Here is a 25,830-nt window from a genome sequence, read left to right on the forward strand (position 1 = left end):
TTCAAGCCCCGCGTCCAGCTCTGTGCTGACAGCTTGAAGCCTGGAGCCTGCTTCGGATTCTGTGTCTCCCTCTCTCCCTGCCCCTAACCCACTCGCATTCTGTCTCTGTCTCTGTCAAAAAGAAATAAACATTAAAGGCTGTCAGGGCACTGCCTCTCCTCCGCTTCCTCTCACTGCAGCTCCAGCTCCTTTTCTAAGGTTCCCAGGTCTAGCTGGGTTACCTGGCCTGCACGAGGTGTTCTAAGAAGGAGTTGGGCCCAGTGACTTAGGAGGAAAGTTGGTGAAAGCCTTTTTTTGTTTGAGATATAGATGCTCAGACCCCCAGATGAGATTAGGCCCTCATCCTCTACCCCCTGCTTACATCTGGCCAGCTGCTGAACTCTAGGTTGTGGATCGATCTTGTGATTGGTCTAAAGAAGAAAAGAGCCAGAGAGGGGGCACCTAGATCCATGGCCTGTTCATACCATTAAGCAGCTCTGGATAGGGTGCAGGATTCCACATGCCCTGCCCAGCGGGCCCCACCACAATTTTCCTGTGGAGTCCGGGGCTCTGATTCCTTTGTGCCAAGCTCCCCCTGGTGGTTAACAGGTGCATTGCGGCGAAATAAGCTCTCAATAGGCTAAATCGCAGGCCACCTGAGAGGTGGAATAGTTTGCTTTATACCAAGGAGAGAAGAATCCTTGTGCCCCACTCGTAATGACAATCGTTCCATTCCTTATATAGGATATCTCCCCTACATGTTTGCTTATGTCATTAATCATCACAACAATTCAATGACAGGAATCATCCTAATTTTACAGAAGAAACAGGCTTAGAAAAATATAATCAAGTCCAAACTCTTCACTGTATGTAGTTTTCAAGAACCTAACCTATTTTTCCACCTCCATCTTCAGTTAGTCCCGAGCTGAAATGGACTTGCTCTGCTGGAACATAGCTTACCTCTGGGCCTTTGCTCGTGCTGTTCTCTGTATCACATTGCACGCCCCACCCCCCTCCAAGTGCATTACCTCCCAAAACCCTATTCATTTTTGAAAACCTAAACAAGAAATACAGTATTGTCGGGAGCCTGGTGGCTCAGCCCGTTGAGCATCTGACTCTTAATTTCAGCTCAGGTCATGATCGCAGGGTCATGGGATCAAGTTCTGCATCAGGCTCTGTGCTGAGCATGGAGCCTGCTTGAGATTCTCTCTCTTTCTCTCTTTCTCTCTCTCTCTCTCTCTCTCTCTCTCTCTCTCCCTCCCTCCCTCTGCCCCTCTCCTCTTCCCTACTCATGCTCTGTCTCTAAAATAATTTTTAAAAGAAATGCAGTATTTTCTAAAGCTTGCATTTATTATCTTTCTAATACTATAAGACATGGGAAAGCAAATGTCTGGATGAGTACAGGTGCATGAGTAGCCCTGAGATGTGGAATGTTCGATGGAGAGACTAACATATACATGGAAGTAAGAGTGGCTCAGGAAATTAGAAGAACACGAAGACACATGGATTCTCTTGTGGAGCTTGTAATAAAAATCAGATGTAAGTATTCTTGCTGGCAGAAGAGAGAGCAAGTTCCTGGGAAACTGGGAGAGCTACAGGTGATATTTCTTCAAAGTCTTCAATCAAATTCACATTACTTTTCTTTGTACTTCATAATAGATCCGTGTTATAATAATAGTAACTAATACTTAAATAGCACGTACTGTGCACCACGCATTGTTCTAAGTACTTTACACAGACTAATCTTCATTATAATCTCAGAAGATAGGTACTAAGACTACCCTCATTTTTACACTGAAAAAACTGAGGCACAGAGAGGTTAAGTAACTTCCTAAGGTCATGCAGCTAATAAGTGGTGGAGCCAGGATTTGATTCTAAACTACAGCAGAGAAGGTGCTCGGAATAACTACACTTTAATATTGAAAACACTGCCTCACGTTTCCATGAATAAAACGGATACTCCAGAAAGCAGTATTGTGTTTTATCCTGTGGTTGCACACCCCCACTGAGTACCGCTAGAGGTCTGCATAGTCCAGGTAGAAAACTACTGATCCAGAGGACAGAATCGCCAGCCATGGCCCCAAAATAACGTGACCAAGGAAGAGATCCCAACTCTAGAGACTCAATGACACAGGACTGGCCTGGAGCCAGTGACATTTCCTCAAGAACCGAGACTCCTGGAGGAGCCAATAGAGAACAAGTTATTAGGAAATGAAGATGCAAAGAAGGGAAGCAAGGGCTTCAGGGTCACAAAACAGCTGGGACACGTGGCCACAGATCTGGAAAACAAGAACCTAAGCAACATCCTGCCATCTTACAATTCTTTCCCCCGGGGATCCTATAGGAGGCAGATGTGAAAAGACTAGGACCCTAGATGTTTCTGCTAGATGCTGGGATCGAAGTGTACGTTGTTCTGGATTATTTCAGTTGCAGTTGTCAGACCCCAAACACAAACTGGCTTTTTATAATAGAAAAGTCCATAAAGGATTCAGATATGGCTGGACCCAGGGGTTCAAATGATGCTATCAAGACAGTGTCAACTGATTTTTTTTTACTTTTCTGTGTTTCCTTCATTGCCTGAGTTCTCCCTCCCTAAAAGGTGGCAACGTAGCCACCAGAAGCTCCAAGTTCATATCCTATTTGCTTTGACATCCCTGGGGGGCAGGGGAAGGAAGTATTTCCCAGTTGTTCTAGCAAAAGTCCTAGGATAGCATCTCATTTGGCCTGAGTAGAGTCAGGAATCACCCCTGCTCCAAAATTGGTCACTGTAGCCTGGAGTGGCAGGATGGAATGCTTTGATTCACCAGGCAGGGTTATCTGCCCACACTGAACCTGCAGAGTAAGGCAGCCCCACCAGACCACATGGACTGAGAGAGTGGGAGGGAGGGTCGTTTCGCAAGGGAAAATCAAAGTGTTTTAAACAGAAGGAGAATGGATGTTGGGCAGGCAAAATCAACAGACAACTGATACAAGGTGGGCAGGAGACACGGGTAATGGGTTGCATGCAGAGCAGCCCATTTGAATGGCCTTCCCCTCTTACACTGGGTTACTGGGTCGTACGAATGCCCTCAAATCAATTAAGCAAACATTTCCTGAGCATTTGCCACGTACAAGGTCCAGCGCCCTTCCACGTAATAGACGGATAGCAAGACCTGCCCCTGCCACCAGCCCCAGTAAGGCAATTACTGTTACGCTTCCTCCCATAGGAGCATAACAGACAAACTCTTACTCGTCTCTCAGAAACCAGCTCTGATGTCATCTTTCAAGAAGCCTTCTCTTGACTACCTCCCCTGTCAGACTCAGTCACCTTCCCTCCACCTCTGAACTTGGTACATACTGCTATTGTTATCACACTGTGCCATAATTTATTGATTCTTCTGTCTTTCCCAAGGATGAGCGGCACTTCTGTATCCCTAGTGCCCACCGTATAATAGATGTTCAAAAACATTTTTTGACCTGAGTTAAAATGAGTTCCCAGGAATGGCTCAGCTTCAGTCTTTTATGGACCATTCCTGAAACCACTTAGCTTCCCTTCCCAACTGGCTTTCCTTTTATTTATTTTTTTATTTTTTTTAATTTTTTTTCACGTTTTTATTTATTTTTGAGACAGAGAGAGACAGAGCATGAATGGGGGAGGGGCAGAGAGAGAGGGAGACACAGAATCAGAAGCAGGCTCCAGGCTCTGAGCCATCAGCCCAGAGCCCGACGCGGGGCTCGAACTCACAGACTGTGAGATCGTGACCTGAGCCGAAGTCGGACGCTTAACCGAATGAACCACCCAGGCGCCCCGCGGCTTTCCTTTTAAGAACCAGTTTGCTACTACCTGAATTCAACTGAACTGATACACATTTGAATACCTATCAGGTGGGAGGTAGTTTAGGCTTTGGCAGTTCAGAAATTAACAAGATACATTTCAAACTCAGAACTCTAAAGCGATCAGAACCAGCTCTACTATCAGAATTTCTTTGGCCGAAGCAAGAAATCTCACTGATTCCTACTCTACTTTGTGAGCTGGTCATTCTCCCTCTCTTGGCCTCTTTTCCCCCAGATGGGAAGGCCTGACTTGGTGTAAAATTTGTAATTTAATAGATATCTATGAGTTGAATTAAACCACGTTTCCATTTTGCCTAGACTAAAACCCTTGGAGCAATAGGGGGCGCCTGAGTGTCTCAGTCACCAACTTCTGCTCAGGTTATGATCTCCTGGTTCATGTGCTGACAGCTCAGAGCTTGGAGCCTGCTTCGGATTCTCTGTCTCCCTCTCTCTCTCTGCCCCTCCCCCCCCCCCCCCCGTCTCGAAAATAAATAAACATTAAAATAAATCAGTAAAAATGTTGGAGTAATACTTGATCTTCTCTTTCTTCCACACACCTATCCAATCTGTCCACAAATCCTGCTCACTTTACCTTCACATCCAGAATCCAACATGTCTCACTCCCTCACTCAATCTGGTACATTCCATCAACATCTCTTGCTAATATCATTGCCCTATCTCTATCTGTTCTCCCTGCTTCCACCCTTGTGCCCCTACAGTCTATTCTCACACAGCAGCCAGAGTGATTCTTTAAAAATGTAAGTTCAGAGTTGCCTGGGTGGCTCAGTTGGTTGAGTGTCTGACTTCGGCTCGGGTCATGATCTCATGGTTCGTGGGTTCGAGCCCCATGTCGGGCTCTGTGCTGACAGCTCAGAGCCTGGAGCCTGCTTCAGATTCTGTGTCTCCCTCTCTCTCTGCCCCAACCCTGCTCATACTCTGTCTCTCTCAAAAATAAATAAACATTAAAAAAAATTTTTTTAATGTAAGTTCAGAGGAGCCTGGGTGGCTCAGTCAGTTAAGCATCCGACACTCAATTTCAGCTCAATTCATCCACGATCTCACCGTTCTTGAGATCAAGTCCTGTGTGGGGCTCTGTGCTGACAGCACGGAGCCTGCTTGGGATTCGCTCTCTTCCTCTCTCTCTGCTTCTCCCCTCCACGTGCACACACGCACCCTCATGCTCTCTCTCAAAATAAACTTAAAAAATAAAATGTAAGTTCAAACCCTCCATCTTCCCCATCCCATTCAGAGTAAGTAGGAGCCCTATAGTGTCCACCCCTTCTCACATCCCACTCTCATGTCTATTTCAGCCAAGCCAAACTGACCTTGCCATTTCTTAAGTTAAAAAAAAAAAAAAAAATTAATTTATTTTTGAGACAGAGAGAGACAGAGTGTGAGCAGGGGAGGGGCAGAAAGGGAGACAGAATCCAAAGCAGGCTCCAGGCTCTGAGCTGTCAGCACCAGAGCCCGATGCAGGGCTCAAACCCACAGACTGTGAGATCACGATCTGAACCGAAGCCAGATGCTCAACCAACTGAGCCACCCAGGTGCCCCTGACCTTGCCGCTTCTTAAACACATTAGCTGGGTTCATACCTGATTTTTTTTTTTTTTCCCCTCTGCCCAGCCCAGAATACCCGTTTTCTCTGGATGTCTACATGACTCACTCATTTCCTTCAAGTGTTTGGTCAAAAGTCACCTTCACAGTGAAGCCTACTCTGACTGTCCTGTTTAAAATTGCAACCTCCCATACCCCTCTCCTGTTTACCCCCACAATTATTCCCTCCTGATATACTACAGAATTTACTAATTTTATGTCCATCTCCTCCCAGTTAACTGTAAGTATGAATATCAAATATCTACTAATTCATTCAATTAATTGAATATTGATGTCTATTACGTGCCAAGCACTGTGCTAAGCCATGGAGCTACCAGGTGATTAAGACAGTTTACAGGTTTTGTGAGGGAAGAAATCATAACACTTGGTAACAGTACCTCATTTACTGAGTGTTTCCTGTGTTAAGTGCTTGCCATGCATCCTAATAATAATGGCTAACATTTTTAAAAACAGACCCTGTTCTGTGAGCGTTATCTCATTCAATCCTCACCAAGACCTATAAGGTGAATATTACGAGCCTCATTGTAAAGAGCAAGAAAAAAGATTTCAAGGCTCAGAATTGGCAGAAGCAGGATTTGAACTAAGGTGGTGGCAGGAGAAATATTTAGGATTTAGGGTCAGCAAAACTAAGTGAAAGAGTGGGTGTGGGGGGTCGAGGGAAACGACTCCCAGGTTTTCGCTAGGGTGGACCAGAGAACAATAAGGCTAAAGACAAATGAAAGCCCAATTTGGGACGCGTTGAATTTGAGCCGCCGGGGGGCCACTCAAGGATACAGTCCATCTCGCGCAGGAGCCGAGGGACGGTTCCGGTCCCCTCCCTCCGGCCTGAAGAGACGGTGGGAGAAGGCACGCAAGGGAAAAGCAGGAGGTGACTTCCCTCCCTCTGGGGTCTCCCGAGCAGCAGCTGCTGCAAGGGCGTAGGGGACCTGGAGACAAAGAGAGCGCGCAGGCACCGCCTTTGTCCGCGCGGCCCCTTTAAGAAGCGCGTTCCCAGCTTCCAGCCCGCCTTGTATGCAAATTTGGCGGCCAGGCGGGAGCGCGCGACTGATACCCGGGGACTGGGCTGCGGCGGTTAGTCCTCTCCCGGCCGCCGTCGCCTCCGACATATTGCCCGCAGGAGCTGCGGCGGCGGAGCGGAGAGCGCCGGGGGGAGGAGATGGGTGAGCGGAGCGGGTCCGGCTCGGCCGGGGAACGGGCAGACGTGGGGGTCGGGATGGCCAAGCTGCTGATTGCTCCCCCACGCGGACAAGATCCCGGCGAGGGAAGGGGGAGGGGATGCGGGGCACAGAGGGGCCCCGCCCCCTCCTGTCGCTTTGCAGGGTGGGGCCTCGGTTATAGGGGCGGGGCATTGGCGCGGTAGGCGGGGCTTCTAAAAGGGAGAGGGCCCGTGGGGGCTTGGGCTTTGGTGAAGACCCGCTCACCTGGGTTAGAAGCGGGGACGGGGCGTAGCGGTAGGCGGGGCCTTACTGCTGGGGCGGAGCTCCTGGGTTGTAGGCGTTTGTTCGGGGGCGAACTTTCTGGGTTTTCGGGCTTTGCACGAGGGGCGGCGGGGCGAGAAGACCTTCCGGACCTAGGGAGCCCATTCTGGAGCCGCGCTTCTGGGCAAAGAGAGCTTTTATTGGCTTGTGGGCGCGTATTCTGGGCTGACAACTGTGTGTAGGCGGGGCTTCTGGGCCTAGGGGCTTTACGTGGGTGTAGAGCTTCTAAAGAGAGGAGAGTGGGTGTGGGCAGAGCTTTTGGACTGAAGGTGCTTATGTGGGATGTTTTAAGCCAGGTGTAATAGTGTATGAACAGAGCTTCTGGGTTGGAGCCTGACTGGGGGCAGAGCTGAACAAGTACTTTTTGGAGACACGTGTGAGAAAACCTTCTGAGCTGGGAAGCTAGGCGAGTGCAGGCTCTGTTGCCATGAGGTGGTTTGAACAGGGATGTAATTTTGATTAGGACTGGGGTGGTGCTTAGGACCTTTGTGCAGGGCTTTTGTGCAGGATGGTGCCTGGGAGTTTGGGCTACACTGACAAGCTTAGAGAAATAGGGTTTGGGTCCACAACCACAGCATTCTCCCAGAACCCACATCCTTGACCCTGTGCTCAGGTCCTGGTCCTGACCATGAAACCCCAGGATGCCTACTGAGCTGGATCTTGGGCTCTTGAGAAAAAGACCTCAAGGGTGCCCAGCATCATAAGCCTAGAGAGGCTTGTAGTATCTGAACAGGACAGCGTACGCCAGAGCTAAGAGCTCAAGCCTCAGACCCACCAATTACCCGTGACACAGTGTAAACTCAGTTTCCTAATCTGTGGGAAACCTATTTTGCTGGGTTCAGCCACTCATCAAGACAGATTTATAGAGCACTTAACTTTATGCTGGGCTCTGTGGTAGGGGGAGGGGATACACAGTGAAAATGACAGCTAAAGTTAATGACCTCACTGACTTCCTGCTCTAGTGAGAAAGACGATACATATGTTAACAAGTGAATAAGATAAATTCTAAGACTGAATTGTGAAAAAAGTAGAAATAAGAGGGTTATGGGGGCAGATGCTTAAAAAATGGCAGTCAGGGGAGGGCTCTCCAGACATACAGCAAGGATAAGAGGTAGCAACAAGTTTGATTTGCTTAAGGAGAGAAAGGACAGGATGGCCGAAGCTTGGAGGCCAGGCAGGGAATGGGAGATGAGGTTGAAGCCGTAGGCAGGGGCCAGATCAGAGGTCTCTGTGATTGAATGATAAAACGAGACACCAGGTAACTGGTAGCCAGTATCATTGCTGTTATCCTTGATATATGCCCTCCGGCTTGAGGATCTATTTTATGTTGAGTCCCACAGGAGGACGAAGAGGTCCCAACAGGACATCCTACTGTCGAAATCCACTGTGTGAGCCAGGATCGTCAGGGGGCTCTGGTGGGGGCCATACTTCCAGCGCATCAGTCACCAGTGTCCGCTCCCGCACCAGGTAAACCACCTCTGTGTCTTGCCCCTCACTGTGGGCTCACAGGGGCAGTATGAACAAAGCTCTCTCTCACTGGGCTCTAGGATGTGATACCCCAGATCCCAGACGGGGGCTTAGAGTGCAGTGAGCAGCAAAAGACCCAGAGTGGTGGTCACTTGGGTAGATGCAGAGGGACATAGTATAGTAAGCCCAGTTACAGGATTCCACTTACAATTCTGCTCCTGATTTTCTGGTGGCTTCAGCAAGTTGTCTCCGTTCATTGGGCCTCCTTTTCCTCATCTGTAAAATGGATCTAGTAATTCTTTCCTTCCTGGGGAATGTTGGAAAGCCTGAATAAGATTAGGGATAGGAAAAGTGTCTGTCGGCTCCTTTGTCCGACAGGCAGGGTTAAGACTCCGTGTTTGCCTTGTGCTGCTTTTCTGACCCAACCTCACCATCCTTTGCCCCAGAAGCCCTTCTTGGTGGGGTTTTCAGGACAGCTCCTGATGTTTTTTTCCCTCCCCTCCTCCCAGGAGCAGTTCTGGGACGGGCCTCTCCAGCCCCCCTCTGGCCACCCAGACAGTCGTGCCCCTACAGCACTGCAAGATCCCCGAGCTGCCAGTCCAGGCCAGCATTCTGTTTGAGTTGCAGCTCTTCTTCTGCCAGCTCATAGCCCTCTTCGTCCACTACATCAACATCTACAAGACAGTGTGGTGGTATCCGCCTTCCCACCCGCCATCCCACACCTCCCTGGTAGGTGCCCAGCTAGGACCAGCTGTGTGTGTGTGTGTGTGTGTGTGTGTGTGTGTGTGTGTGTGTGTGTGACGTTTGGCTTCAGTTTAACACAGCTTACCGAGTGCCCTGTACATTTGGCCTCATGCCGGGCATAGAACATGTAGAAGGAACAGAAAATGAATGATTCCTGAACACTCACCCGAATTGCTCAGTACTGCATTAGGCGGTTCAAAGGTAGTGGAGATAAATTGGATAGATTTTGCCTAAAGGAAGGCAGAATCTTAAGTCCTGTGGGGGAGAAGAGCCACAGGCATACCTGAGTATTTTAAGGAGTGGAAAGATCTCCGTGTAGAAAGAGAGGTTCAGGGACCGGAGCATGGGTGATCAGAGCAACAGGGCTCACACACCACTCTCTTATCTCCAGGGACTGTCCCACTTCCCTCCTCTGGGTCCTGTTCTGCTCCTCTAGGTAATTTCCTGGCCTGACTCAGCTAGAGACTTGTGAAGGTCGGAGAGTGGGGATAGTCCCTGTGGAAAGGACCGGGCAGGGGGAGGTGGGTTTGAAAAAAGCCCGTATATGGGCAGGGGGCCCACGTGACCCCCAGCCTCTGCCCCCTGACAGAATTTCCACCTGATCGACTTCAACTTGCTGATGGTGACCACCATCGTTCTGGGCCGCCGCTTCATTGGGTCCATCGTGAAGGAGGTGATTGGGTCCTAGAGGATGACCGGGGACTTGGGGACTCGCCTTTCCCCTGGGGGTACCAAGGAAACACGCCTAGCCCTTCAAGCCCAAGGCATTTTCCTTGGGGCTCCCTTTGAACTTGGTTGAAGAACATTCCTCACATCCCGTTACTCTTGGAGTTTCCTGGGCGCCAAGGAAAAGCATTCACCTTGCCAGGTTCTGTCCGGCCTGCTGCCCCATGGTTCCCTGGGTGGGATCACAGGTCACGCTGGGTGGGATTTGGGCACAGTCCCCGTGGCCTATCCAAGGCCCCATCCTGTCCTATCTCGCCCTGACCCAGGCTTCTCAGAGGGGGAAGGTCTCCCTCTTTCGCTCCATCCTGCTGTTCCTCACCCGCTTCACCGTTCTCACGGCAACAGGCTGGAGTCTGTGCCGCTCCCTCATCCACCTCTTCAGGACCTACTCCTTCCTGAACCTCCTGTTCCTCTGCTATCCGTGAGTACCCCTCACTCCACCCCTCACTGCCTAGCACCTGGCTCCTGACCTCTGCCCTGAGTGTGGCTGGGTCAGCAGGCCCCCATGCCTGGAAGACTCATGGCAGGGCAGCAGCAATATCCTCTCACGTTGTCTGAGAACATCCCCCTGAGACTAAGGTGATTAGTTTTTTGCAGGAGCAGAAACTGAGACAGCAGGCCTAATTTACCCAAGGTGCCACCAAGGGGGAGGTCAGAATGGGACTCAGATCTGAGCCTATATGCCAAAGGAACAGTTCCTGATAGGGGTGCATGGGCTTTGTCCTCCTCTCTCTTTCTTCTCTCTCTGGTTCTTTCTCTTTCTCTGTCTTTTTTTGTATGTTAATGTTTATGTAATCTCTCGGTGCCTCCCCCAGGTCTGTGTGCATGCGAGCACCTGCGTGTGTGCATGTCTCTCTGTGTGGGTGTCTATGCATGAAGTGTGTGTGCATATCTACACGTCTGTGCGTGTATGTCAGTCTTTGTGTTTGTTTTGCTCACTCACTCCATCTCACCAGAGCCCAGATTATTGAGGACGGAAAGACAGTGTCTGGAAAGAGCCCAGGACTTCCCCCTTCTGACCTAGAACCAGGGAGAGCTTTGGCAAGATGTCCACGCTGGCTGTTCTTGGGGCAGGCTCCTGGCTGCCTGGGCATTTACAATCATTTCCCAACCCCTGGGCTTTCTGGTTCATGAACTTCCTCAGGCTGGGCCATTTCTGTGTCCCGGGAAGCTTCAGAGCTGGATACTCCTCCCTCTGTACCTTGCATGACCAAAAGGGCACTGTCATGGGAGGAGCCCCATCACACTTGTTTCAGTTATAACTAGTGTTTAATTACAAGAGTGACACATGTGTCATATAAAAACATTAAACTTTACAGAAGCTTTTAATGTAGAAAATGAAAGTCCTATAGAACACCAGTCCTCCAGAAAACCATTATTTGCAGCATATCCTTCCAAATTTTTCTGTCCGAGCATACACACGTATACTTTTTTTTTTTTTAACAAAAAGGAATTAAACTATGCATGATATTGTACAATTTACTGCATTTTTTTGCATCATCATATAACTTGGGTATTTTTCCATGGCGATGCATACAGGTTTGCCTCATTTTTTTTAAATAGCCTATAGTATTCCATTGTGTAGATTTTTCACAGTTGTACTTGTCTTCTATTGGTGCCCTTTTGAGGTGTTCCTAGCTTTCCCTATTGGAGACCGTGAGGTAGGGAACATTCTTTTGCATACATCTTTGCCCACTTGTCCAATATTTCTGTCAACAGGTTCCCAGAAGTAGAATGACTGTACTGAAAGGTGCAGTACATTTTTGATAGATGATAACAAATGGTTAGAGCTGTCAATAGTTGCCTTAATTTTCTCACTTTCTGGTTGCTATCCAGTGAATCCATTCTCTTTGGGGACAGGTATCATTTAGTATTCATACTTTGCCTTTTTTTTTTATTATTATTTAATGTTTAAATTTTTATTAGCATAAGACATACATAGCCTAACAAATCAGTCCAGTAGTGCTAAAAAGCTTATGATGAACAACAGCCTCCAACCCCACTTTTTCGCTTTTTATTTATTTATTTTTTAAGTGTACTCATTTTGAGAGAATGAGCACGAGCAGAAGAGAGGCAGAGAAAGAGGGAGAGAGAGAATCCCAAGCAGGCTGTGCACTGTCAGCACGGAGCCCGATGCGGGGCTTGAACTCCTGTACCATGAGATCATGAGTTGAGCTGAAATCAAGAGTCAGACACATTTAACTGACTGAGCCCCCCAGGCGCCCTACTTACTAGCTTTTTAGTCCCACTTCTCCAAAGCGATCTCTCTCACTGTTTCTGACTTTCAGTGTTTTTTGAGTTACCTCCATAATTCTAGTATCTTTATTCCTTTCAAAAAGGAGTTACCTCCATAATTCTAGTATCTTTATTCCTTTCAAAAATTTATCATTGATTTTATAGCTGGATAATAGGTTTACATAGTTAAAATTCAAAATGTATAAATATGTGTAAAAATGTATATAAGAACATAGAATGAAGAAGTCTCTCTTTGGCTCCTGTCTCTTAGCTACCCAGTTTCCCTTCCAAGAGGTAACCACCACCATTTCTGGTTTCTTGTATATCCTGGAAATAAATGTTTTATGCTTATACAAGCACACACAAATACATACATTGATTCCCTTCAATGACAGGTGAAGATTTACTTAATTCACCCTTCCATCCATACTATTCCCAGTATTTGATAACTTATTATTTTTATTTTTCTATTGATTATCTTTTCCAATAATATCACCATGCCTGTATTTTTTATCTCATCAACAATAGTATCTTAATCCCTTTAATGTAGACAATAATGTTAGGAACTCTACCCTTCCACTTTTCCTCCCCTCTTCCTCCTCTCACTTCCTGGCAGCTATACTCTTATGTTGTTAAGCTTGACATTCACATTCTCCTATATAACCACATTTAAGTCTTCCATTCTTTGTTTAAGGTTAATTCTAAAAGCTAAAAAGCAATAAGTAGCCTTGATGTTATTATGAATATGAAAATACCGTTCACTTCAGGACCAAGTAGTGTGCATAGATAACGTTCCTTCTCTGTGGTTACTGAGTTATAATCTTGGACCTCTTAAAAAAGAAAGTTCTTCATGTCAAAGTCAAATGGTTTCTCTTTTCTTACATTCCATCAATTGCTTAAAATCATGCCACATTTTAGTTTGCTTCGTATTTAGATTGTAACTGTCTAATACAGGCTCTTTTTTTTTCCTTGGAGTTCTAATTGCCTTTCTTTTTTCTTGTTGACAAAAGAGTGATGGGCCTTCAACATATCCTCAAGTTTATCCAGCCTCTCAATCATGCTACCTGTTGCCTGGAGTCCATTTTTCCCCCTAAAGACATCCTCCCTGGAGCCTTCCATCCTCCTGCTCCAGTCTGGAGTGGTTGCTCTTTAGGCCTGCTGTACAGCTCTCAGCCTGGGACTTCCCTTCGCTGCCCTCCTGGGTTGGATCCACTGTTTCCTGGATCCCATGTCTTCTTTCTTGGTTTTCTCCCTTATTTTGCTGGAGTGCGTTATCAGGTAATTTCCTTAACAATGGGTGTGGGAGGTATATACATTTAGAGGCCTTGCATGTCTAAAAATGTCTTTATTCTGCCTTCATACTTGATTGATGGTTCAGCTAAATGTAGATTTCTAAGTTCAAATTCATATTCTCCCAGAAGTCTGAAGATATTATTCCATTGTGTCTAGCATCCAGTGAGAAGTCTGATGCCAGTTTGATTCCAGTTACTTTGTAGATAACTTGTTTTTTCCTTTCTAAAAGCTTTTAGAGGTAGCCTGTTTGTCTTTTGATTAGTTGAAATTTTATAAGGAGGTGTCTGGTGTGGGACTTCGTCAGTCATCGTATCTGTACTCTAGGACTTTTTAACCTGGAGATTTGGCTATTTCTTCAGATCAGGGAAATTTTCTCCTATTATTTCTTTGATAATATCTTCCCTTCCATTTTTTCTATTCTGTCTAGGACTTCTGTTCTTAAGGTGGTAGACCTCATAGACTGATCATCTGTTTCTCTTATATTTTCCCTCATATTTTTCATCGCTCTCCCTTTCTCCACCCCCCCATCCCCGTCTTTCTTCCCCTCTGTCTCTCTCCCCCCTCTTTCTCCTCTCTCTCTTTTTTTACTTTGCCTTTAGGGAGATTTTCTCAACTTTATCTTCCAGCTTTTTTATTGAGTTTTTCAGCAAATTTTTTATCTCTCAGACCTCTTTCTTGTTTTCTGATTGTCCTTTTCTCATAGCATTCTGTTCTTGTTTTAAAAATCTCTCATGTTCCCTCAATTTTGTCTTTCCACTGGGGTCAATCTTTCCGTTTCCTGCTGCTAGGCTTCTAAGCATCGTTAGTTTCTTCAGTTGTCTCTTTACACTTACAAATGAAGGACTGAGTAGGTTGGAGCACACTTCCTCTCCCTCTGCCATTGTATATATGAGTGGGAGCTTTGGCCAGGGATTCTAACTATAAGAGCAGGACACGACAGACTGGCAGACTTTGCTTTAGGATAAGTGAGTTGTGCGCCCCCATAGGCCAGAAACCAGGGTGAGGGGGTTACCCTAGGATGCCCCCATTAGAGATATCAGTTCTCCCCAGGGTAGTTTATTCACATTCTTTACAGAAGAATCTTTCAGGGTAGATTGTGTGAGGTGAATAAGGGAATAAATGGACTGACTCTTATAAATAAATACAGATCTTTGTTTAATCCCATTTGTTCAGTCCTGCTGCTCACTTCTACCCTTTATCAGATGTGTCTGCTTCAAGCCAGAGTCTCTCTTGGGTCACTGGGCAGATAAGCTCCTACCCCCAGTACAGCCCTCGCACCATATTCTAGACCTACACCATCCAGTTGAGCAGCTTCTAGCTACCTGTTATTATTGAACATTTGAGAGAAGTTCGTTTGAATTGAAATGTGTTGTTGTAAGTGTGAAGTACACATCAGATTCTGAAGGCTTAGTACAAAAAAAGAAAGTAAGTAAAGATCTCATTGGTAAATCATGATGCCATGTTGAAATGATAATGTGTGGCATATATTGGGTTAAGCAGAGCATTCACATTAATTTCATTTTTTTTCAAAGTGGCTACCAGAAAATTTCAAATTACATATGTAATTCTCATTATATTTCTGTTGGACAGCGTCGCTCTGTTGATGGCTTCCTTCCTCCTCTGCCAACATGTTTCCCGCTGCTTTCTAAATTTGTCAAAATCGCTTGTGAACCAATAACCCCACTCCCATTCTTTTTGCTGATATGAATTTATTACCTACTTTTATACGGTCACGTCTTGAGTGGAGAAGGTGAGAGGGAATCTGCCATCTTGCAGTGAAGCTGCTTCTAACCTGTGACCCGCGGAGCAGTCGCTTGCTGTTGCCAAATAACGTAATTGTATCTGCAGTTCTCCTTAGAGGCAAAACCAGGGAGATTCTTGAGTACTTGCCCTTAAATTTGAGTCGGAATCCCTCGTATCACCCTGATCCTACCGGTGCTCCACTCCTTCGTTCCCACAGGGTATCCTGAAGAATATTTTGGGAGTCCCATTACAGTCTTCTTTTCTGTCCCACAGAATCCCTGGTCTCTCTTTTCTAAGCAAAATTTTACGGATCTTCTGCTTTGGGTCAAACACCATGCTGGGTGTTGTTACAAGGTTTGAAAGAGGGTATTTATGAAAACACTAGGTGTAATACCTGAGTGTAGAGGATCAGTACAAGCTATGTAATTTAAAGCAAATTAAGGAAACTGAGGCTCATAGAGATGAAATGACTTGCCCTAAATCAGAGTGCTAGTCAATAGCAGAGCTGGGATTTTAATCCTGGCCTGTTTGACCCTAACGGTTATGCTGCTGACCACAGTTCTCAAAGTAATCTTACTTAACCTTATACCAGGGAGAATGGTAGCATCCCCATTTTATAGACCAGAAAGCAAAAACCCAAAAAGGCCAACTGCTTACCCAAGGATACTCATGTATTCCTTCTTGGAACATCAGGGAAAAGGAAGAAAAACGCTACTCTGGGGAAGAAAATGTAGCATTCTCATTGGCCCTAACTCGTAGGGGCAGCCCAGGGACCTTTCTGGGGCTGTGTCTGAGGACCTGGGGAAATTGACAAGCCCCAAGCTGAAAAAAGGAACGCCTCGAAATAGCACCTACTACACTGTTCCATGGACACGTGCTAGGCTAACTTAGCTACTTTTCTCCCCCTACATATTTATTTATACTTAAAGTAATCTCTATGCCCAATGTGGTACTTGAACTCACAACCCCAAGATCAGGAGCTGCATGCTTTACCAACTGAGCCAGCCAGGCACCCTGGCACTTAGCTACTTTCTATAATTATCTATTCTCCTGGCCTTTAGGTCTATCTAGTTTTCTTCTCAAAAGATACCAGCCATACACTCAAAATACCCCACACTGAGTAGCACCAACCCTAAGGGTACTACTCAGGGAAAGGGATTTGTACTGTTCAAGGGCCCATTTCAGTGCTTGGCACATAATAGGCACACGGTAAATACTGTCCCTGAACTGCTTTCCTCCACAAGCTGAAGAGCTGCCTTTAATGTATGCAGCCATAACAACTTAGACCTCTTGTGGTACCGCGTCCGTTTTTTGTTTTGTTTTGTTTTGTTTTGTTTTGTTTTGTTTTGTTTTGTTTAAGTAAGCTCTGTGCTGAGTGCGGGGCTCGAACTCACATCCCTGAGATCAAGCGCTGCATGCTCCACCGACTGAGCCAGCCAGGCACCCCTTGTACCTTTTTTTTTAACTAATGAATTACTCTTAGTATTTGTTGATTATGCGTCTCGGTCTTTGGTACCAGACAGTTCTGGGTTTGAATCCCAGCTCTATTGCTTCCTTATCATTGGGTAAATTTTGGGAATCCGCTTCACTTCTCTGAGCCACAGCTTTCTCAAAAGGGTACAAAATAACCGTACCTAATGCATTGTGTTCTTAGGAGACACACAAGAAGAGAACGTGTGTGAGGCACTTAGTACAGTGTCTAGAGCATGGAGTGTGCCTAAGGAATGTGGGCTGTTAGGATCACTGTTGGTCAGCAATAGACTGTGAGGCAGGGCCTTGTCTCCTACTTCCTACTTTGTTCCCGACGCTCGGCACAATGCTTGGCCTGCACTCGATGCTAATACGTGTGTTGAATGTCTTACCGGAGGATGGCTGTATAGAAGGATGGGTAAATTCTCTCCTCTGAGCAGCCGGGAGAGCTAAGGCCCAGGGAGGAAAGAAGATTCCCTCCGTGGGTAAAGATTGGGATTGTGGCCCATGGGCAGGCCTACCCTCACCACTGTCTTCCCCAGCAGGTTTGGGATGTACATTCCGTTCCTGCAGCTGAACTGTGACCTGCGCAAGACAAACCTCTTCAGCCACATGGCCTCTGTGGGTCCCCGGGAGGCCGTCAGTGGCCTGGCACGGAGCCGGGACTACCTGCTGACGCTGCGGGAGACGTGGAAGCAGCACACACGACAGCTGTACGGCCCAGATGCCATGCCCACCCACGCCTGCTGCCTGTCCCCCAGCCTCATCCGCAGCGAGGTAGAATTCCTCAAGATGGACTTCAACTGGCGCATGAAGGAAGTGCTGGTCAGCTCCATGCTGAGTGCCTATTACGTGGCCTTTGTGCCTGTCTGGTTTGTGAAGGTACGTAGCTCAGCCCGTGGAGTGGGAGTGGGGGGGAGCTGCCCCGCAGGAGCCCTCCCCCTTGCGTAAATAACTGGACCGTTTTTGACAAGATTCCCATCTGTTCTCTTGAGGGCTAGAGTGACCGCTACCTCGATTTTAGAGTAGAGAGCACAAGGCTCCCTGAAAGGGAGTGGCCTGCGCAAGGTCACCCAGCCAATGATTGGGACATGATATTGCTGTTCATAATACTTGATTGATAACAAAAAGCAGTGATGTTGTATTTCACTGTGGCTGTTTTGGCACAGGCATGTCACAATGTCCAGCTTCATCAGTAAGTAGGAAAGCCAGGATTCATCCAGACGTGAATGACTCCAAAAGCCTGTGCCTTCTCTCTTGCTCGTCTGGCCTTCTGGGAAGGTACCTCCCCAGCTAACAGTAGGCTGGAAACATTTCTCCAGGGGTAGACTGCGCTGAATGATTTGAGGCTGAGAGGACATAATATTTCTTGAACACCTACAATGTGCTAGAGCTTTCAGGAGTGTGATAATCCCCCTAACGCCTCTCATAGGTGGTTGGTAGCTATTCTTATCCTCATTTAACAGATGAGGCAGCTAGAGCACAGAGAAGTGAAATGGTTTGCCCAGCATCACATAGTTAATAAAGCAGCAGAGTCAAGATTTGAACTGATGTCTGTTGGACCCCGGAGTCTATGCTCTGGCTCAGAGTCGTAGGCAGCGGGAGCAGTTTTTATGTAAGAGGAGCTTGTGGAGAACTGAGTAGTGGGCACAGGGTCTAAGCCCATGATTAAGCCTTCTTCGTTAGGTATTTGATCCTTGGTCTCAGGCCCCCACTGAGGGCTGTCCTGGTTTCCGAGGCAGACAGAATCAGGGAAGGGGGAGGGAGGGAGGCCATTATGGACATCCCAGGCCTTAACCCACCACCCCCTGCCCCCAGAACACGCATTATTATGACAAGCGCTGGTCCTGCGAGCTCTTCCTCCTGGTGTCCATCAGCACCTCAGTCATCCTCATGCAGCACCTGCTGCCTGCCAGCTACTGTGACCTACTGCACAAGGCCGCTGCCCACCTGGGCTGCTGGCAGAAGGTGGACCCAGCGCTGTGCTCCAACGTGCTACAGCACCCGTGAGTCGCCCTGCCCTTCTCTGCCCAACCCCGGCCCTCCTGGTCAGTGTCTGGAGTTAGTCCCCTCCTCCGTCACCAACTCATTCATTCAGTCAGCAGGTGGTTGTTGAGCACATCTGGTGTGCTGGGCCTTGTGGCCAGAGGAGGGTATGGCAGGACCCAAGGCAGACATGTCCTCTGTCCTTAGGTAACTTGCAGTGTGCTGGAGATGTCAGGAGGCCAGGCAGTAAATTCACAGACTCGTTGACTTTCTCATTCGCTGACTGTTCTTTATTCAGCTCGTTGACCAATATGCTCTTGCATTCATTCATTGCTTCTCTCCTTCTGTCCCTTGCTCACTCATCCATTCAATCATTAGGTCACCTCCTTTCCAGCAGGCATTTACCTCTACCGAAGCCATAAACAGCCTGGTGCTATGTATTGGACAGAGGAGCTTAGACTTTGACCTACAGGCAGAGGGGGGCTGGGGGGGTTTTGAACAGTGAAGGAACCCATTCCATCTGTCTGGTCAGAGGATATGTGCTGTGTTAGCCCTGACCGTGGTTATGGTGAGCCCTGGCCAGGGAAGCAGAGCCACGGGGAGGAAATGACTGAGACAAGGTCCTTGAGGTGTTCACAGTCTGGTGGGGGTGACAGCCGTACACAAATCGTTAGGATGATGGGCCGAAAGAAGCCCAGCTGCAGGACGGCCCTGCAGAGGCAGAAGTCACCTGCTCAGGAGCCCTGAGGTGCTGGGCCGGCCTCCCCTCAGCCTGGCTCGTCCTTCATGGTGCCTTTACCGCAGTACTTTTCGCCCAGGTTACCCTAATTTTCCTGCCTGCTTTCCCCCAGTAGACCAGAAGCTCCTTGAGGCTGGGCCCACCTGAATCCTATCTGAGCCGTGGGCCGAGCACAAGGTGTGGCAGAGAAGAGGCCCCCAGACAGATTTGTAGGGGTAGGCCCACCAAGAAGCAGAGATGCAAAGGAAGGCCACAGAAGCCAAGCTTCCTGATGTTGGCTGTCAATGCTAGTTAGGGACCCTCCCAGGCTCTGTCCAGGTGGTCCAGGAAAGGGGATGAAGATTGCCAAATGGGCTCAAAGGGGGCTCGGCTTAGCCATAGCCTCTGAGGGGAGCGAGGAGTAGAAAGATAGAATATAGCTAAGGGGCACCTGGGGGGCTCAGTCAGTTGAGTGTCTGACTCTTGATTTTGGCTCAGGTCATGATCTCAGTGGGGTCATGGGATGGAACCCAGCATTGGGCTCCATGCAGACCGTGGAGTGTGCTTAAGATGCTCTTTCTCTCTGCCCCCTCCCCTGCTTATGTGTGTGCGCGCGCTCTCTCTCTCTCTCTCTCTCTCTCTCTCTCCCCCCCCCCACTAATAAAAAAATAAAAAAATAAAATGAGAAAAATAAGAATATAGCTGAACATGAGGGAGGTACCTGTCTGTAGCTCACCGTGGTCCACAGAGAAGACCCAGGCTCCTGCACATGGCTTCCCAGCTGCTACACTGGGTCCTGCCAGCCTTTTCTGCCTCATCTCTTACCATGCCTCCACTCATACTCTGCCTTAGCCAGACCAAACTGCTTCAGATCCTCAAATTCTATATGCATGTGTGTATCCAGGGTTTTGCATATGATGCTTGTTTTGCCTGGAACACCCTTTCCAATTCTTTTCCTGATTAATTCTTATGCATTCCTTAGCACTTTGCTTCCTCCAGGAACACTTTCCTCACCACCCAGGATGGGTTTGGCGCCCCTCCCCTGTGTTCCCACAACCCCATAATATCATGATCATTGCACCTAACACTCTGCTGTGTTTGCTTAGTTACTTGGCTGTTATTCCAGGAGTAAAGCTCCCGGTCGTCAGGGTCCTTGCCTGTCAAGTACTCAGCCATCTCACTCCCAGAGTGCCTGGCTTATAATAGGGCCACAGTAAATTTTTGTGGTTCGTGTCTAGTCTTTTTATAAGGTAAAATTTACATATAGTGAAATGCATAGATCTTAAAGTGTATAATTCTTTGAGTTTTGATAGTCATATATACCCACATAGCCCACATCGAATCAAGATGTAGAACATTTACAGCCTCTGAAAATTTCCTCCTAGCTTTTGCCAATGACCGCCCCCTCACCACCACCACCCAGACAACTATTTTTCTACATTCTTTCAAAACTAACCATAGGGGGTTGCCTGAGTAGCTCAGTTGGTTGAGCATCCGACTCGTGATTTCTGCTCCAGTCATGATCCCAGGGTCGTGGGATCAAATCCCGCATCGGGCTCCGTGCTGAGCATGGAGCCTGCTTAAGATTCTCTCTCTTGGGGCATCTGAATAGCTCAGTTGGTTGAGCATCTGACTTCGGCTCAGGTCATGATCTCACGGCTCATGGGTTCGAATCCCCCATTGGGCTCACTGCTGTCAGCACAGAGCCCGCTTTGGATCTTCTGCCCTCCTCTTTGTCCTTCTCCGCTTGCCCTCTCTCTTTCAAAAGTAAATAAATCTCAAAAAAAAGATTCTCTCTCTCTCTCGGGGTGCCTGGATGGCTCAGTTGGTTAAGTGTCCCAACTCATGATTTTGGCTCAGGTCATGATCTCACGATTCGTGAGATCAGGCCCCACATGCTTGGGATTCTTTCTCTGCCCCTCCCCTGCACACACTTTCTCTCTCAAAATAAAAATAAATAAACATTTTAAAAAAAGATTCTCTCTCCCTCTGTCCTTCTCCCTCACTCATGCGTGTACACGTGCTCGTGTTCTCTCTCAAAAAAAAAAAATTTTTTTTTTAAATAAATAAATAAACTAACCACAGGTTAGTTTTGGCTGTTCTACAAGTTCATGTAAATGAAATCTTGGGTTCAGTTTCTTTTTCATTCAGCACATCCCTGTGAGTTTCATCTGTGTTATTAGGTATAATGTGATAGCTGGTTTTTCTTTTTTATTTTCTTTTTTTTAAGTTTTATTTTTTTATTTTGGGGGTGGGGGCAGAGAGAGAGAGGGAGACGCAGAATCTGAAGCAGGCTCAGACGCAGGGCTCAAACCCACAAGCCGTGAGATCATGACCTGAGCTGAAGTCAGACGTTTAATCAACTGAGCCACCCAGGTGCCCGTCTTTTTGTTTTTTTGTTTTGTTTTGGTTTGGTTTTTTTTGAGAGAGAGTACCATGCAAGCAGGGAAGGGACATAGGGAGAGGGAGAGAGAGCATCTCAAGCAGGCTCCATACCTAGCACGGAGCCTGATGCGGGGCTGGCTCTCACAACCCTGAGATCCTGACCTGAACTGAAATCAAGAGTCAGACGCTTAACTAACTGAGCCATCCAGGTGCCCTGATGACTGGTTTTTAAGTGAATGAATCAACAGGGTAGGAATGAGATAGAGTTTTTTGTAGACAGCAATTCTCTGTCCTCTGGCCCAGGACCCCGGGAGTCCCTGTGATATCTGGCAGAACACTGGAAGATTTGGAAGATCCCACCATCTCAATCACATGCTTATTGAAGTCCCTCTGTGCCGGGCCTTGTGTCATGCTCTGAGGTCGTAGAGATGAATTGGATACCATCTCTTCCGTCAAGGGTTCCCAGATTAGTGAGGGATACAGGGAAATACATAAGTGATAAAACACTGGGGAAAGTGGACCAGTAGCAGGAGATTCAGGGAGCAGTTGAAGAATGCTGAACTCTGTGGGGAGTTTGAGGAAGGGTTTCTGGAGGATCCTGAGTTTGGAAAGAGCCTGCCGGAAGGATACGGCATCAGGAAGTACAGTTCAGTCGGAGGGAGAGACTTGCGCAGAGACATGAAACGGTAAGCTGTGCTGGAGGAATTAGAGACCGTTCTGAATGGCTTGTGCCTGAGCTGTGCGGTGGGAGTCACGGAAGGGCCTCAGCGGCAACACCACATCCCTGGGGACTTGACTCTGAGAGCACTGAAAACACTTAAGGGGGTTCGAGCAGAGAATAGGCTCAGCTTGGTGTTTTACAAAGACCACTCGGGCAGCTGTGTAGTAGACCAGCTGGAGGCTAGAGGTTAAGAGCAGGTGAGGAAAATGCACCCAAAGAGGGAAAAGGGTTTTCTGGACGGTCTCTCAGACATGAATGACAACCCTAGGCCCTCTGCCTCCCAGTGCAGTGAATTTCTCATGATTGTTACCCCATTTTACAGAGGAGGCAGCTGAGACCCAGAAAAGGAAAGTCACTGTGTCTAAATGATAGAAATGGGAGTCGGGGGCCCTGGTGATCACGCCAGGCCCAGGCTTCTGGTACCCCCTTTTGTGGGTGAGCTGGGCATAAGGGGCACTGTTGGGCTGTGCCTCCAGGTGGACGGAAGAATGCATGTGGCCGCAGGGTGTGCTGGTGAAACACAGCAAGAACGTCTACAAGGCAGTGGGCCACTACAACGTGGCTATCCCCTCTGACGTCTCCCACTTCCGCTTCCACGTGAGTCTCCTCCCCTGGGAAGGAGGGGTGGGGCCTGATCTGGAGAGCAGGAGGATCTGGACGGGAAGGTGATGTCCTAGCAAGAGACAGCTATTTTCCGCATTTCCCAAATCCAGCGGAAACTACACACTGTGCAGCACAAGGACAGCCATACCAGTGGTGACTTCATAACTGCAGCTCACTTGGTGGCTGATCCTCGAAAACACCGGGTGGAGGCGGGGAGGATGATACAATAAAAGAAGAGGTTCTCAGTGGCGAAAATAAGAACTATCCCCATTCCATATGGTGCTCCAGGCACAGTGGTAAGCAGTTGCCATGTAGCCTCCGTGCAGTCTTCGCCTGTGTGTGAGAGAAACACCACGGCTCTCCCCATTTTCCGAGACTGAAATTGGCTCAGAGGGTCTAACTCGTTCAAGGGTGCCTTGCTCGGAAACTTGGGATCTGATGGTCATGACTCCTGGACTCAGCATTATGGAAAGGGTTGCTCAAAATCATTGAGGCTAGTGGTCTCCATTTTATTTACTTATTTTACTCTCAAAAGCCTTTTTTCCAACACAGTCATAGACTGAAGTCTGGTATATAGGACCTCCTGGCACTACTCTATTTGAAAGAGTTGGAACTCCCTTCAGTTCCCACTCACCACTGCTATAGCCCCTAAAAGACCTCCTCAGAACCCAGGGTTCCAAGGAACACAGTTTGAGGAATCATTGATCTGGGTCATCTCTTCACGGTAGAGAAACCCGAGGCCCCGACAGGAAAGGGACTTGCCCAAGGTCCTGTAGCCTGTCAGGTTCAGAACTGAGCCTGGCATGCTGGTTTCTTGGACTCCCATTTCCTGCCACTTCTCTTCCCATCCTTTAAGTAGCTCTTGAGGTCAGGTACCTTGGTCCCTGCAGAATTGAAATTCCCTAAGACGTTGATTGCACTTTGGAACGGATGAGAACATTTTTCTCAAGTCCCCACACTCTGTCTTCCTTTGTAAATACCAGGTCAGAGTGAGGTGTCGCCACATGCCCTAGAAGCTTCTGGCCTAGATCAGGATGCTACCCATGAAGAAGTGGGTTTCTCAGACTGTAGAGTCTATGATGACTTTCCATGCCTGTGTCGTAAGATTCTAATTTGTTCAGGCCTGACTATACCCAGGAGGATCACATATAAAAAGGTGTCGATTATAGACCAGAAAAAGTTTGAGGGAGTAAGCGAAACCTCTCAAGAAAAGCTTCCCGGAAAAGAAACACCACAGGCAGAGGCGGAGAGGTGGCAAAGTCCGTGTCCAACCTCACAGTCTTCCTCCCCACCCAAGTCTGCATGGGTCCCCCAGAGCCTGTCCCCTTCCCTGGCCCACCCCAAACCCCCATCTGGGAGGCAGGCTCCTCGAACATACTTTCCAGTCCCTGCCTACCCTTTCCTGGGCAGTTCTTTTTCAGCAAACCCCTGAGGATCCTCAACATCCTTCTGCTGCTGGAGGGTGCTGTCATTGTCTACCAGCTGTACTCCTTAATGTCCTCTGAAAAGTGGCACCAGACGATCTCCCTGGCGCTCATCCTCTTCAGCAACTACTATGCCTTCTTCAAGCTGCTGCGGGACCGCTTGGTATTGGGCAAGGCCTACTCCTACTCGGCCAGCCCCCAGAGGGACCTGGACCACCGGTTCTCCTAAGCCCCAGGGTGACCCCAGGGACAGCATCCAGGCTTCAGCCAGGAGCTCTCTGGGAAGGGGCTGTTGGGGAGGGTTGGGTGAGGGAGCAAAAAAACACAAAAACAGACAAAAAAATTGACCAGAGCTTTGTATTTTTGTTACATACTGTTTCTTTCTTTGATAATTGATGTGATTATGAGGGGGGAAAAAAGTCCTATTTTTATACTCCCATTAAGCCTGTGTGTCCTGTGTTTCTTTCCCTTCTTGCCTGTCAGGCAGAGAGCAGAGGTTAGGATTCTGGGCCAGGAAGCCCTGTGTGTGGCTTCTGGGGTCCTCATGGGTCCTGCCTGCTCCAGTGGAGAGGAAATGAGACACCAGAAGTCATGGTGTTTACCGCTGGCTGAATGCTGTGTATCAGACATTACTCTCATGTGTATTATAAGCCTTGTTTCAATCCAACTTTTATGTCAACCCTAGGAGGTAGGTACTGTCACTCTAACTCTATAGGTGAATAACAAGCTCAGAGAGCTATAGTGACTTGCCGAAGGTAACACAGCAGCCAAAAAACCCTCCCAAAAGACAACACCACTATCCTCTCAAAATGTGATGTCCTGATTCTCTCAGCATGCAGTCACTGAGACCCTGCTCTGTGTCAGGTGCTATGGTAGACAGGACGCCAAGACAGAAACAGACAGGTCACACTACACTGGGATGGGTGTTAACAGTTACAAGACAGCAGCGCAGGAGAGAGCATGTTTAATGCTCTAAGAATTTCTCGAAGGAGGGGACAGTCTGAGTTGTCAGGCACTTTCTAGGTGGGCAAACTGGGGGAAAGGCACTTCAAGCAGAGTAAAGGAGACATGTAATACAGAGATTTGGAACATTCTGGTGTATTTGGGGCAGGTAAGCAGAATGGTTCCTAGAGCAGGAAGGATAGGGAACAAGGGGTGGGGGTGGGGTAGAGCTGGAAAATTTTGCAGGAGGTGGATCAGGGTGGACCAATGGTTCTAGGCCAGGGAGGGTGTGTAAGCAAGGTCAAGCGCTAGAGTGGAAACAAAGCTGCTTGGAGGACCACCTGGCTCTTACTGGACAGGCTAGAGGGCTCACACTGGGAAAAAAGGACAGTCATAGCCACTCGTCTACTCTTGTTTCCTGAGCCCTTTTTGGCCACAGGATATGCAGATGAGTCTGTGGCGGTGTATGGGAGACAAATATTGCAAC

General features: G+C 47.9%; 1 protein-coding gene across 4 annotated transcripts; it reads left to right on the top strand.

Moving 5' to 3' along the window:
* The first annotated feature begins 6,404 nt into the window (after positions 1–6,404).
* TMEM39B (transmembrane protein 39B) lies at positions 6,405–24,840 on the top strand. Of its 4 annotated transcripts, none has more exons than XM_019429919.2 (9): positions 6,405–6,568; positions 8,219–8,353; positions 8,863–9,082; positions 9,687–9,770; positions 10,090–10,244; positions 17,110–17,446; positions 18,383–18,570; positions 22,851–22,971; positions 24,388–24,840. In XM_019429919.2, exons 1-9 carry the CDS (start codon positions 6,420–6,422, stop codon positions 24,628–24,630), a joined length of 1,632 nt encoding a protein of 543 aa, XP_019285464.1. In that variant the 5' UTR covers positions 6,405–6,419; the 3' UTR covers positions 24,631–24,840. The 4 variants fall into 4 exon arrangements, with proteins under 4 accessions (XP_019285464.1, XP_019285466.1, XP_019285465.1 ...); XM_019429920.2 differs by having other exon boundaries at positions 6,465–6,568; positions 8,227–8,353; XM_019429921.2 differs by lacking the exons at positions 8,863–9,082; positions 9,687–9,770; positions 10,090–10,244 and having other exon boundaries at positions 6,441–6,568.
* Positions 24,841–25,830: the final 990 nt, after the last annotated feature.

This window comes from Panthera pardus, unplaced genomic scaffold (assembly GCF_024362965.1).
Source record: "Panthera pardus isolate Hobbes unplaced genomic scaffold, ASM2436296v1 HiC_scaffold_11, whole genome shotgun sequence".
Lineage (NCBI taxonomy): Eukaryota > Metazoa > Chordata > Mammalia > Carnivora > Felidae > Panthera > Panthera pardus.